The sequence below is a fragment of the Acomys russatus genome, chromosome 6, assembly GCF_903995435.1.
Source record: "Acomys russatus chromosome 6, mAcoRus1.1, whole genome shotgun sequence".
NCBI classification, from domain to species: Eukaryota; Metazoa; Chordata; class Mammalia; order Rodentia; family Muridae; genus Acomys; species Acomys russatus.
This window is the reverse complement of record NC_067142.1, coordinates 9,789,368-9,805,172: the sequence shown is the minus strand read 5'-3', so window position 1 is coordinate 9,805,172 and position 15,805 is coordinate 9,789,368. Positions and strand designations below refer to the sequence as shown.

Sequence of the window (15,805 nt, the reverse complement as noted above, 5' to 3'; positions counted from 1 at the left end):
GAAGACTATCATGAGGCCTGCCCCTTGTACTAGTGTCCAATTATAAGTGAGTATATACCATGTGATACTCTCTGCTTCTGCGTTAGCTTACTCATTATGATCATTTCTAGTTCAGTTCATTTGTCCACAAAGTTTGGGAATTCCTTGTTTTTAATAGCTGAGTAGTATTCCATAGTGTATATGTACCACAGTTTCTTTTTCTGTTTTTCTACTGAGGGAAACTTAGGCTGTTTCTAGTTTCTGGCTATTATGAATAAGGCTGCTATGAACATGGTTGAGCATATGTCCTTGTTGTATGCTGGAGCATCTTCTGGGTATATTCCAAAGAGTGGAATAGCTGGGTCTTGAGGAAGCCCTATTCCCAGTTTTCTGACTTAGTGTCAGACAGATTTCCAAAGTGGCTATACTAGTCTGCATTTACACCAGCAATGAAGGAGGGTTCCTCTTTCTCCACATCCTCGCCAGCATGTGCTGTCACTTGAATTTTTGATCTTAGCCATTCTGATGGGAGTAAGATGGAACTTCAGAGTTGTTTTGATTTGCATTTCTCTGATGACTGAAAATGTTAAGCATTTCTTTAAGTGTTTCTCAACCATTTGATATTCCTCTGCTGAGAATTCTCTGTTTAATTCTGAGCCCCATTTCTCAATTGGATTATTTGGTTTGGTGGTGTTTAATTTTTTGAGTTCTTTATAAAGTTTGGATATTAGATTTTTGTCAGATTCAAGGTTGGTGAAGATCATTTCCCAGTTTGTAGGCTGTCGCTTTGTTCTTTTGACAGTGTCTCCTACCTTACAGAAGCTTCTCAGCCTCATAAGTTCCCACTTATTAATTGTTGACCTTAAGCCATGGCTGTTGGTGTTCTGTTCTGGAAGTTTTCTCCTGTGCCAATGTGTTCCAGGCTTTTCCTCACGTTTTCTTCTAACCAATTTAGTGTCTCTGGTTTTCTGTTGAGGTCTTTAATCCACTTGGACTTGAGTTTTGTGCAAGGTGACAAATATGGGTCCAGTTGCATTTTTTTTTACACATAGACATCCAGTTAGACCAGCACCATTTGTTGAAGATGCTATCATTTTCCATTGAATAGATGTGGCTTCTTTATCAAAAATCAGGTGACTATAGGTGTGTAGATTCATATCTTGGTCTTCAATTAGATTCCATTGATCAACCACCCTTTTGCTGTGCCAGTACCATGCCGTTTTAATCCTGAGGATCTTTTATTGTATAAGATTGTTTTAGCTATTCTGGGATTTTTCTCTTTCCATATAAACTTGAGAATTTATCTTTCAATGTCTTTAAAAAATTGTGTAGCTATTTTGATAGGGATTGCATTAAATCTGTAAATTGCTTTTGGTAAGATGGCCATTTTTACAATGTTAATTCTCCTGGTCCACGAACAAGGGACATCCCTACATCTTCTCAAGTCACCTTCAATCTCTTTCTTCAGGGACTGAATGTTTTTTTTCAAACAAGTCTTTCACTTGCTTGGTTAGAGTTACTGCTAGATATTTTAAAGTGCTTGTGGCTAATGTGAAGGGTGTAGATTCCTAATTTCTTCCTCTGTATAATTGTCATTTGTATATAGGAAAGCTACTGATTTTTTTGAGTTAATTTTGTCACCAGCCAGTTTGCTGAAGGTGTTTATCAGCTGAAGGAGTTCTCTGGTGGAACATTGTGGGTCACTTATGTATACTATCATATTATCTGCAAATAGGGATAATTTGACTTCCTCCTTTCCCATTTTGATTCCCTTGATCTCCTTGTGTTGTCTTATTGCTCTAGCTAGAGCTTCAAGAACTATGTTGAAGAGATATGGAGATAGTGGGCAGCCTTGTCGGGTCCCCAATTTTAGAGGAATTTCCTTGAGTATCTCTCCATTTAATTTGATTTTGGTTTTTCACTTGCTGTATATAGCCTTTATTATGTTTAGGAATGTGCCTTGTATCCCTGATCTCTCCAACACTTTAAATATGAATGGGTGTTGGATTTTGTCAAATGCTTTTTCTGCATCTAAGGAGATAATCATGTGTTCTTTCCTTTAGTTGTTTATATGGTGGATTACCTTGATGGATTTCCGTATATTAAACCATCCCTGTATGCCAGGAATGAAGCCTACCTGGTCATGATGAATGATATCTTCGATATGTTCTTGTATTCATTTTGAGAGTATTTTATTGAGTATCTTTGTGCCTATGTTCATTAGAGAAATTGGTCTGAAGTTCTCTTTTTTGAGTCTTTGTGAGGTTTAGATATCAACGTGATTGTGGCCTCATAGAAAGAATTTGGTAATGTTCCATCCATCTATGTTTTGGAGTAGCTCGAAGAGTATCAGTATTAGCTCCTCTTTGAAGGTCTGATAGAATTCTGTGCTGAAACCATCTGGCCCTGGGCTTTTTTTGGTTAGGAGAATATAAATGATTCCTTCTATTTCTGTAGGGGAAATAGGCCTATTTAATTTGTTTATCTGATCTTGATTCAATTTTGGCAAGTGGAATCGATCAAGATAATTTTCCATTTCCCTTAATTTTTTCAAATGTTGTGGCATATATACCTTTAAAGTAGGATCTTAGGATTCTTTGTATTTCTTCCATGTCTGTTGTTATGTCTACCTTTTCATTTCAGATTTGTTGATTTGGATACTGTCCCTCTGCCTTTTAGTTAGTTTGGCTAATGGTTTGTCTATTTTGTTGATTTTCTCAAAAAACCAGCTCCTGGTTTTGTTGATTCTTTGAATTGTTCTTTTCGTTTCTAATTTATGGATTTCAGCCCTTGGTTGCATGTACTGTCTCTGAGCTAGGTGTACCCAAGAAGCTCAGTATCTCTTGCTCTGTTCCAATGTGGGCCCTGTTTGGTGCTGCTGGTTAAGTGCGCTCTCTCTGAGCTGGTGGATCCAGTTGACTGTGTTTCCACACAGTGTGGGATCTTTGGCAGATTTGTGTGGGGTGGGTGATGGGACCAAGGGCAGCTTCCCCTGTTTCCCTGTAACTTACACATGCCAGGGGCTCCAGTACCACCCCAGACACTGAATTTGGGCTTTATCTACCAGCTGCAGCCTGCAGGTGGGTTCCATACAAGCATCTGGAGAGTGGGTTCAGGGCCTCCATGGACTGATACTTGACTCAGGGCCAGGCCTGCCAGTGGTCTGTGCTGTGTGGGACCCTACTCACCTAAAGTTCTCTGGATTTATCAGTCTATGGCTCCATTCAAGTCCCTGGTATCTGTGCAGTAGATCAGATACAGTGCTTGCTGGGCACTGCTACCTTGAGTATCGGTCACTAATATTTCTCAACATCAATGGATTCAATCTGCCCTCAAAATTCACAGGCTAACATAGTGAATGAGAAAACAGATTGCATCATTCTTCTGCATACAAGAAATAGACACCATTAACAAAGATAAACATTACCTCAGAGTAAAGGGCTTGAAAAGATTTTCCAAGAAAATGAACACAAGAAGCAAATCCGAGTAGCCATTTATATCTAATAAAATTGGTTTTCAGCCAAAATTAGTCAAAGGATATGGAGAAGGACATTTAATACTCATAAAACAAAAATCCATCAATATTGCATCTCAATACTGAACGTCTAAGCTCCCTATTTAAGGGTACCCACATAGGTAAAAGAAACATTACTAAATCTTAAATCACATATTAAAACCCATATATTAGTGCTAATTGGAGACTTCCATACCCCACTCTCACCAATGGACAGGTCGTTGAGACATAAACTAAACAGAGAAATCAAATGGACCAAATTGATATCTATAAAACATTTCACTAAAACAGAAAATAACATATCATCTTCTCAGCACTTCATGGAATCCTCTCCAAAAATGGCTGTATAATCATCTACAAATAAGCTTCAAAAGATACAAGAAAATTGAAACAACTTGTATATTATCAGACCACCATGGATTAAAGCTAGACTTCAAAATCAACAGAAACAACAGAATGCCTCATAGAAACTGATAACTCTCTATTCAATGACACTGGATCAGGGAAGAAATACGGAAATTAAAGACTTCCTAGAATCCAATGAAAATGAAGGCACAACATATCCAATGTATGGGAGGCAATGAAAGCAGTTCTAAGAAAAAAGTTCATAGTACCAAGTACCTTCATAAAGAAATTGGAGAGATTTCATATTAGCAATTTAAAAGCACACCTGAAATTTCTAGAACAAAGAGAAGCAAAACCCCCCAAGAAGAGTAGATGGCAAAAAATACTCAAACTCATGGCTGAAATCAATAAATTAGCAATAAAGAGAACATTACAAAGAATCACCAAAACCAAGAGCTGGTTCTTTGGAAAAATTAACAAGAAGACAAACCCTTAGCTAAATTAAATTAAAGGCAGAGAGGCAACATCCATATTAAAAATATCAGAAATGAAAAGAGGGACATAACAACAGATATTGAGGAAATCCAAAGAATTACTAGTTCACCTTTCAAAAGACTGTACTCCACAAAAGTCCAAAGTCCAAAGGAAATGGCTAATTTTCTCAATAAATACCACAGACTAATATTACATCAAGATCAAGCAAACAATGTATATATACCTGTAACTATAAGCCCTAAGGAAATAGAAACAGTCATTAAATGTTTAAAAAGAGGCCTGGGACAGATGGTTTTAGCATAGAATCTACAAGACATTTAGAGAAGAGCTAAAGCTAATGCCAGTACTCTTCAGACTCCACAAAATAAAAACAGAAAGAACATTACCAAACTCATTCTGTGAGGCCACAGTAACCCTGACACCTAAACATACCAAGATTCAACCATGAAAGAATTTCAAACCAATCTTTCTCATGAACTTCGGTGAACAAATACTCAATAAAATTGTCTCAAACTAAATTCATGAATACATCAAAAACATCATCTACCATGATCAAGTAGGTTTCATCCCAGAGATCCAGGGATGGTTCAATATATGAAAATCCTTCAATGTGATCGACCATATAAACAAACTGAAAGACAAAAAATACATGATCATCTCATTAGATGCTGAAAATGCCTTTGACAAAACCAAACACCCCTTCATGCTAAAGATACTTGGCTCTCCAGACCTGGTTCTTGTATCTCATGGATACACAATGCATACTAAAGCATAATAAGAGAAATACACAGAAAGCCAATAACTAACATCAAGTTAAATGGTGAGGAACTCAAAGAAATTCCACCAAAACTTGACAAGGCGGCCACTCTCTCCATATCTATTCAATATAGTATTTGAAGGTTTAGCTAAAGCAAGAAAGACAGCTAAAGATGAACAAAGGAATACAAATTTGAAAGGAAGAAATCACAGTATCACAGATGATACAATAGTATACATAAGTAGCCCCCAAAATTCTACCAAAGAACTCCAAAAGCTGATAAACATCTTCAGCAAAGTGGATGGATACAAAATTAACTCAAATACCATCAGTAGCCCTCTTTGATTGGTTATATATATAATCAATAAATGGATTGTGGAAGAAATTAGGGAAATAGGATGTTTCACAATAACCACAAGTAATATAAATGTTATATTAATTAGATAATATCTTGGGGTAACCCTAACCAAGCAAGTAAAAGACCTGTATGACAAGAACTTCCTGTCTCTGAAGAAAAGAATTGAAGAAGACATCAGAAGATGGAAATCACTCCCTTTCACATGGATTCATAGGATTAATGTAATACAAACAGCCATCTTGCAGAAAATCTATATAGTCAGTGCAGTATACCTAAAAATTTCAACATCATTCCTTGTAGAATTGGAAAGAACAATTCTAAACTTCATACAGAAAACAAAACAAAACAAAACAAAAAAAAAAACAAAAAACAAACAAACAAACAAACAAACAAAAAAAAAAACCAAACCAACTAACAAATCAAAAGAGGATTTCTAAAGCAATCCTACATAATGAAAGAACATCTGGACATATCGCCTTCACTGATTTCAAGAGAAATTGTAATAAAACATGCATTGTATTGGCATAAAAACAGTCAGGTTGATCAATGTCATTGAATCAAAGACCCAAAAGTAAACCCAAACACCTATGGACACTTGATTTTTGACAAAGATGCCAAAACTATATAATGTAAAAAAGAAATAATCTTCAACAAATGGTGCTGGTCTAATGGGATGTCTGCATGTAGAAGAATACATGCAGACCATATTAATCACAAAATTCAAGTCTAAGTTGACCTGAAAAATTCTCTCAAGGAAATTCTATAACTGATAAACATCTTTAGCAAAGTTACTGGATACAAAATCAACTCAAACAAATTAGTAACCCTTCTTTATACAATGAAAAAGGGGCTGAGAAAGAAATTAGTGAAACTACAACCTTGACAATAGCCACAAAATAAAGTATCTTCCTATAACTCCAAGCAAGCAAGTGAAAGACTTGTATGAATAAAATCTTCAAGTCTCTGAAGAAAATAAATGAAGATAGCAGAAGATTGAAAGATCTCACTAGTATATCTATCATATTATCTGTGAATAGTGATACTTTGACATGGAGGGGTGGTTCAATGTAGAGAAATCCATCAATGTAATCCATTATTTAATGAAACTGAAAGGAAAAAAAAACTACGTGAAAAAGCATTTGACAAAACCCAACAACAATTCATACTAAAAGTCTTGGAGACAAGAGGGATGCAAGGCACACACCTAATCATAGTAAGGGCAATATACAGCAAGTCTATAGCCAAAACCAAACTACATGGAATGAAATTTAAATCAAGCGACAGCCTACAGACTGGGAAAAAATCTTCACCAACCCTACATCTGACAAAGGTCTAATATCCAAAATATATAAAGAACTCAAGAAATTAAACACCACCAAACCGAATAACCCAATAGAGAAATGGGGCTTGTAACTAAACAGAGAATTCTCAAAAGAGGAGTATCAAATGGCTGAGAAACACTTAAAGAAATGCTCAACCTCTTTAGTCATCAGGAAAATGCAAATCAAAACAACTCTGAGATTCCATCTTACACCCATCAGAATGGCTAAGATCAAAAACTCAAGGGACACCACATGCTGGCGAGGATGTGGGGAGAAAGGAACACTCCTTCATTGCTGGTGGGAATGCAAACTAGTACAGCCACTTTGGAAATCTATCTGGTGCTATCTCAGAAAACTGGGAATAGGGCTTCCTCAAGACCCAGCTATTCCACTCCTTGGAATATACCCAGAAGATGCTCCAGCACACAACAAGAAAATTTGCTCAACCATGTTCATAGCAGCCTTATTCATAATAGCCAGAACATGGAAACAGCCTAAGTGTCCCTCAGTAGAAGAGTGGATAAAGAAACTGTGGTACATATACACTATGGAATACTACTCAGCTATTAAAAACAAGGAATTTCTGAAATTTGTGGATAAATGGATTGAGCTAGAAATGATCATAATGAGTGAGTTAACCCAGAAGCAGAAAGAATCAAATGGTATATACTCACTTATATCTGCATACTAGCCAAAGGGACATGTCCCACGAAAGCCTTCACTTACCAGGAAACTGGGACAGAGGGAAGGGCATCCTATTGGGACTCTAAATGAGAGACACATGGGAGAATAGCAAAATAAAAGGATACAGAGGGTCCTAGAAATCTACAAGTAGAACAATATGATAGGCAGATTTGGGCCCAGGGGTCCCACTCAAACTAAGGCACCAGCCAAGGACAATACAGGAGGTAAACTTTAAACCCCTACCCAGATCTAGCCAATGGTCAGAATATTCTCCACAGTTGAGTGGAGAGTGTGATATGACTTTCTCACATACTCTGGTGCCTCACATTTGACCATGTCCCCTGGAGGGGGAGACTTGGTGGCACTCAGAGGAAGGACAGCTGGTAGCCAAGAAGAGACTTGATACCCTATGAGAATATACAGGGGGAGGTAATCCCCCTCAGGAACAGTCATAGGGGAGGGGAATAATGGGAAAATGGGGGGGGGGGAATGGGAGGATACAAGGGATGGGATAAACATTGAGATGTAACAAGAATAAATTAAAAAAAAAAAAAAAAAAGAGGAGCCTGAGGTCCACACACAGCCTTGGCAATTTCTGGCAGAGTGGGAGGTATGCAGGCTTTACTGAAAGGCCAGATCGGTGAGACAGGGCTTAAGGCCAATAATGTAACAGCTTTCTTGTGGCACCTAGAAGGCTAGGTGACTTGAATGCTAACTGAAAACAGCACGGGCTCAAGTCTTCCTTCAGCCTTGGAGATACCACTGTAGAGTGTCAACAGTTTACTTGAGCTTTCTAGACCCAAATTCTTTCCTGTTACGTTCCTCACCTTTCACCCAAATTACTGCTAAGTCTGGGGATGTGGTAGAAAGGAAGCACTTTGGCCTCCAAACTCTGTGGGAATAAGAATAACCTTAATCAATTTTGTGTCGTGTGTTGCTTCATAATAGGAAGGTCTGTTATACTGTTCTCCAGTAGCATTTTGCAATGTGCTTGTCTTTTTCTTTTTCTTTTTTGAGACAGGGTTTCTCTGTGTAGCCCTGGCTGTCCTGCGATTCACTATGTAGACCAGGCTGGCCCTGAACTTACAGAGATCCACCTGCCTCTGCCTCCTGAGTGAAGGGATTAGAGGCCTGTGCCACCAGGTGTGGTTTCATTGTACTTTTCAAAGTCTATTCATGGACACTTTTGTGGTCAGTAGTCTGAGTTGGACTTCACAAAAGTATGATTTTCCGGATAACTCAGAGACCCTAAGAATTAACATTCACCTAGCTTCTCCCTCATTTTACAAAAACAGCACCCGAGGGGTAGTGATTTGTGCAAGATCTAACAGCTAGGAAATGCCAGAGTCATTCATTTGAAATCTGCATTTTCAAAATGCTGCAGTTATAACATGCAACTCAAATCACAGTTCAAGCAGGATTTGGGGGTGTAGAAATGATCAAAAAGGCATGCTAACAGTAATTAAAACAGCATGGTACTGGCACAGCAATAGACTGGTGGATCAATGGAATCGAATCAAAGACCCAGAGGTGAATCCACACACATTTGCTCACTTGATTTTTGACAAAGAAGCAAAACTATTCAATGGAAAAAGGATAGCATCTTCAACAAATGGTGCTGGTCTAACTGGATGCCTACATGTAGAAATTGCAATTAGACCCTTATTTGTCACCATGCATAAAACTCAAGTCCAAGTGGATTAAAGACCTCAACTTAAAACCAGAGACATTAATTCAGTTAGAGGAAAAAGTGGGGAAGAGCCTGGACACATAGGCACAGGAAACAACTTCCTGAACAGTACACCAACAGCCCAGGCCTTAATGTCAACAATTAATAAATGGGACCTCATGAGGCTGAGAAGCTTCTGCAAGGCAGGAGACACTGTCAAGAGAACAAAACAACAGCCTACAGAATGGGAAAAGATCTTCACCAACCCTTCATCTGACAAAGGTTTAATATCTAAAATATATAAAGAACTCAAGAAATTAAACACCACAATACCAAACAACCCAATTGCGAAATGGGGCTTGGAACTTAACAGAGAATTCTCAACAGAGGAATATCAAATGGCCGAGAAACACTTAAAGAAATGCTCGTCCTCGTTAGTCATCAGAGAAATGCAAATCAAAACAACACTGAGATTCCATCTTACACCCATCAGAATGGCTAAGATCAAAAACTCAAATGACACCACATGTTAGCGAGGGTGTGGAGAGAGAGGAACACTCCTTCATTGCTGGTGGAAATGCAAACTAGTACAACCACTTTGGAAAGCTGTCTGGCGCTTTCTCAGAAAAATGGGAATAGGGCTTCCTCAAGACCCAGCCATTCCACTCCTTGAAATATACCCAGAAAATGCCCTACCACATAACAGGGACATATGCTCAACTATGTTCATAGCTGCTCCATACATAATAGCCAGAACATGGAAACAGCCTAAGTGTCCCTGAGTAGAAGAATGGACTAAGAAACTGTGGTATTTTTACACAATGGAATACTACTTAGCTATTAAAAACGAGGAATTCTCGAAATTTGTGGACAAATGGATTGATCTAGAAATTATCATAATGAGTGAGTTCACCCAGAAGCAAAAAGAGACAAACGGTATATGCTCACTTATATCAAAACACTAGTCCAAGGAATACGTACCATGAAAATCTTTACTTACCAAGAAAGTGGGTCAGAGGAGAGGATATCCGATTGAGACTTTAGGCAAGAGTAGCATGGAAGAAAGAGGAAATAGGAGGACCCACAGGGTCCTGTAAACCTACAAGAAGAACTTTATGACAGGCAGATCTGGATCCTGGGGTCCTCCTCAAACTAAGGCACCAGCCAAGGGGAATATAGGCAGTAAGCTTCGAAACCCTACCAAGACCTAGCCGACGAACATGATACTCTCCACCGTTGAGTGTAGAGTGAGATCTGACTCCCACACGAACTCTGGTGCCCCTTTCCTGACCATGTCCCCCGGATGGGGAGACCTGGTGGCACTCAGAGGAAGGATAGCTAGTTACGAAGAAGAGACTTGATATTCTGAGAGTATATATAGGGGGAGGAGGTCTCCCTCAGTCACAGACATAGGGGAGGGGAGAAGGGGAGAGATGGGAGGGAGGGAAGAATGGGAGGAAACAGGGGAAGGGCTAACAATCAGATGTAATATGAATAAATTAATAAAAAAGGCATGCTAAAAAAAAAAAGAAGAAATTTAAATCAATTCCACTGCAATCAGGGACAAGAGTGTCCACTCTCTCTGTATATCTTCTATATTGTACTTGAAGTCCTAGCTACAGACTTAAGAAACTACAAGAGATCAAGGGATTACAAATTGGAGAGCTTCCATTCATTAATTTTTATATTAGTGCCTGAGCTTTTGGTGGTTTTTTTTTAAATTGTCTTCTGTAACAGTGAGTCCAAGGCTACTCTCACTGTTTTTTCCTATTAAGTTAAGTGTATCCAGTTTTTCCTTCATAGCCACAGAATCCCAGAGGCATGATGTCCAGACATTCACCAGGAGACATCGCTATTATCTTGGGGATGGAGAAATAGTTTTGGAGATAGGAGTACAGGTGGAACTGAGTGGGTCTGAACATATTCTGGGAAACGCTTTAGATTCTCTTAAGTCATCCCCTTTTCTTTTAATTTCCAATTTAAAATTGTGGGGGTTTTCCTGTTGATTTTATATTTCCTCAAATTTTATAACTGTGAAACAAAGTAAAATGTTACCTCATAGGGCTTATATATGCAAACAATCTCAAGAATGGAAATGTAGAACTTGGTGCATCCTGGCACTTGCTGGAAAGACATTCCAGCTTGATAGGTGTGCTCCCAGATCAGTGACTCTAGCACTAAAAATTAAAAATAAACAAGTTTAGTGGGTGGTATCTCATCATCCTCAGTAGGTAAAATCCCTTGCTACAAGGCCAGATGACCAGCCTTTTGTACCTGAGCCATACATGGGTTAAAGCAAGAACCAACTTTGTTGGTTTTCTATTTCTGCATGTGCTCCTTTATAGGCGTTTATTTCCCCAACACTAAAGTAAATAAATAATACTGGAGGAGAGTAAAAGAAAAACATCCAGTGTCAAGTTCTAGCTGCCAAAGAAATCTTCACACACATGCATGAAGTCTTACATCCACACAAGAATATGCAAATACAAAAGACACATCTTAGTATGCATTAAAGGTAAGCAAACGACAGTATATATGACAAATATCTTTTAGTTTTGGTATTATACCAAGAAAACCCATCCTTCCTCCCTATGTTATTTTTTAAATGTTGTAGTTTAGACTCCAACTCAGTCTGGCTTTCAGGGCTCCCTGTGGAAGGGCTGCTTGTAATCTTCCTGCTCTCCCTAAAAATCAGCTGAAGTGGCAGCACTGAGCGACAAAGATTGGATTTTTTGTTTTTATCAGCATTTCCAGAAGCAACTTATAACATTTTTTTTTGTTTTATTGAAGTTTCTACTAGAAGGCTGATTGCATAGCTTAATTAGCCTTCTATTTCTACTGGAGTTGGCTAATCAGACATTTGAAGACTGGCTGAATTACAAGTTATCCATAAAATAATAGAAAATTAGGCAGGCTCTCTCAGACACACACAGAGCCTGGGGCAAGCGTACAAATGGAGAGCCACATGCAGTAATCTAAATATTTAAACAAGTTACAAATCAAGGGAAGAATTTATTCAATAAAATGTATTCTACTCTCCCCATGATCAAATTGCCTTCAAACTCACACTGCACCCTTTCCAACTCTGTCCATTCGATGAACAACTCACTCCTATCATCAGAATAAGAGATAGGGAGAAAGAACACTTGATTTTAATGGTGATGTCACATTTTAAAGTAAAGATACTTGCATTTGTTCGGAAGGTCATGGTGGAAAACAGTAGTGACGTGTTTGTGGTCTGCTCAACTGGCCTCTGAGTATTGTTCCTAACTAGCAGGATGGGGTCTGTCCTCTCTCCCTGGCTCTCCCAGGTCTGGTATTCACCATCATTTTTCTCTGCATTCTTTCTTCTATCTGGTTCCCTCCCTTCAACCACTTGCACTATGTATTCTATTTCCCTTCTGGCTGGTGCAGTCTGGTTGGTGAGTTTCCAGGTGGTTCTTCTGTTCTTGGTGACCATCTATTTATAGTCATGTTTGGGTCACAGACGTAGGCTAGAAGGCTACTTCATTTAGCTTAATTTTTTTTGTTGCTGTTGCTCAATTTTTTGTTTGTTGCTTTTTAGCAAATATTCTAGGAATCAAACTTGGGTAATTGAGCCTGTATGGCTAGTGTTTTGGAGCATCTCCTGGCCTTGGTGTGCACAATTTTCTCATTGCTGAAATCAAACTTTACAACCAATTATAATTCTTGTACTTCACAATCAAAATTCCATTCATTTTCTTTTCTGCAATAAGTTATTAATAATGGTCATGCTAACAATTTCATTATGCTTATTCTTCATTGTTTCTCAAATCCATAGGCACTTTTGTATTATTTCAATCTTTAATCTTTTTTTGTTTTGTTTTGTTTTTTGGTTTTTCTTATTTCTATTTTTCTTCTTTGGTTTCAGGAAAGTACAATTAAATCTTCAGTACAAAATACCTCATTCAAAACTTTCAGCAAATGCTAACAATTATTAAGAATAATTATATTTTTCTTTTTTACAATTAGACATTTTTTATTTTTTACATATACAATTATATCATTACATACATATACAATAAGCTACCTATAGCAAGAAAAGCCATGGCACAATCAGGAATTATATAACTGTTACATTCTTATTCTATTGGCTATTTATATTTGACTGTCTTCAAGAAAAAAACTTTCCTATCTTGGTGTGTCTAAACTCCTGAATGTAGATCAATCTCCATCATATCTGTCATTATCAACTTAAAATATCTATCGAGAGCCATAAAAAACTAAGCTTCATTGTAAAAACTAAGCTACCTGGTCTTCAACCTTATCAGAGACTTGAGAATTAATAAATTTCATAACCTGAGTATGCTGGGAGTACAGGTTAGTAGCTTTCCAAATGAGAAGGTGATAGTTTTCTACCCGAATAGTCACCCAAAACTTTCTATAATGTTGGAGCGTCTTCTTCAGCCTTCTGGCCTAATATATCTGAGAGACATATTTGTGAGGCAGGAACTATTGTGAACTTGCTTACCCTGTCTTGACAGGATTTAACTGTCAACTCTGCCTGCATCTAAGCTTACCTTTTTTTGGTCAGAATTCTCTCTGTGGAAGAAATTAGGAAATTTTGTCTAGTAGCTGGTTTGTGACATTTGAAGCCATCTCCATAAGGAAGTTCTTTGAGGCTCATCATTTTCTTTGAGGTAGACTGAGTGTTGCCAGGTGTTAACCTGCCTCATTATTAGTAAATCTTTAAAATAATAAAAACATTTTTAAATGCCCTATTCTGTATGTTTCTGAGGTTTTTGAAGACCTTATCTAACCATTTTACCTTATATTTCTATAAAATCATATCTATCTGTTGCACATAATATGTATATTCTTGTGATGAAAGTAGACTAGTGATTGATATGACCGCGATTTGATCAACTAACAATTAACATGTATACATTATTTATCCCAAACAGCCTGCAATAGCACTTTCAAAGTATTGGAAGTAAATCTTGTATTGTAATTGAGGTATATGGGTACAATTCCTCACACTAAAGTATATATATAGTGTATGTGTTTGTGTGAAGAACAATCTTACATTTGAATTTCATACCACGGTATCTAGAATTAAACTTATTTTGCATCTATATACGAAATTCTATACCACTGAATTAAAAATAACTTTGTGCATGACAATCGAGGCATTAAATTGAGTAGTATATTCACTAATCTACTTTTTGTTCTATCTTCCCTATATATGTCTCTATTCCCCCTTCTTTCTTTACAACCCCTATCTCCAAACCTAAGAATGTAAGATAAAGGAAAAGAGAGACATCTCTGTGTCAAACCTTGTTTTCTCCCTAAATAAGGCCTGTAATGATCTGTAAAAAACTTCCATTGATAATAACCCTCTATAGCCCAAGAAATCTACCCAAAAAACTACCTGACACCCCTTAAAGGAAATGGAGTGTCGTTCTCTTAAAAATTCTTCCTCAATGTTTAATATTTGTAGGTAACAGTTGGGGAACAATCCAATGCATATAAGCTCTATGGCAATGTGGATTTTCAAACTAGATTTCATTGTGGTGAGGAAGGATTTGCTTCATTCCTTAGCTTTTTTTAGTGGCTGTGTCCTCTCTACTTCTGTGCTACAGATAAAGATGTTGATTTTTTTCTTTTCTCATTTTTCTCGGTTTTATTTGGTATCGAAAGATTTTAAGAAAAATTGAAAAGGGTTTTGTAAAGTATGTTATTTGGGCAAGCAATTACAGATTTTTTACATAGGATAATTAGTATCATTTTAAAGGCGTAATCAAATGGCATCAGCAATTACTAAAGCCACATGGATCACAGATAAAATTAAACCTAGAGAAAGTACTTAATTTTCTTACATTCCTACTTCTTCAGGGCTTGTAACTAAGAGTTGATGTTTAATTCTTTTTACTTAAAGCTCAGTTTTGGAGGAATTCCAGTACCAAGCAAACCTGGGACCTTTTTAAAGAAAAACTTCCATGGGTGTATTGAAAACCTGTACTACAATGGAGTGAATATAATTGACCTGGCTAAAAGGAGAAAGCATCAGATCTACTCTGTGGTAAGTCCACTATAGCTGGTACCTGATGGTTTGTGAATATTGGGTGAATCTTACTTCTGATACTCTCTACCCCTGTACATCTTCATACTGTGTTTATTTTGTGCATTTAGATTTTTCATCAGCCAAGATTGGGTATGTAGTAGTTGGAAGCTGCTTGCCTGGCATGCAGGAAACCCTGGGTCACATTCCTGCCACAGCATAAATACAGGTGTTTTAGTTAATTTTCCAAATGGACTGAAAAGAAGCAATATAAAGTAGAAAGGCTTTAGTCTGTCTCATAGCATGAGTGAATATATATCATCATGTTAGAGAAGACATGACAGTAGATATAGGAGGCTGTCTGCTGAGATCCCATCAGCATTTAAGTATCAGAGCCAACAGGACTTGTTGCTGGGCTATAATGCCCCAGGCCCTCTGCCAGTAACCAACCAACCTTCATAAGCAGAATCACCTCGATTTGAGTCTTTGGGGACTATTTCATACTCTAAGCACAATTCTCATTCCAGACACCTATAACGCTAGCATGTGGGATTAGAAAGCAGGAAGATCAAAGTCATGCTCTATTACACAGCAACTCTGAGGCCAGACTTGGCTAATGAAGGCCTGCCTCAGAAATTAAAAGGGAAATAAACCATTCCT

At 37.6% G+C, this 15,805-nt stretch overlaps 1 protein-coding gene across 1 annotated transcript in view; it reads left to right on the top strand.

The window, feature by feature from the left end:
- The window catches only part of LOC127190912 (contactin-associated protein like 5-1-like), a 721,994-nt gene that overhangs the window by 221,862 nt on the left and 484,327 nt on the right, over positions 1–15,805 (top strand). The window contains exon 7 of the mRNA XM_051148186.1: positions 15,023–15,166. Coding sequence (XP_051004143.1) covers positions 15,023–15,166 — 144 coding nt within the window. The remainder of the gene's footprint in view (positions 1–15,022; positions 15,167–15,805) is intronic.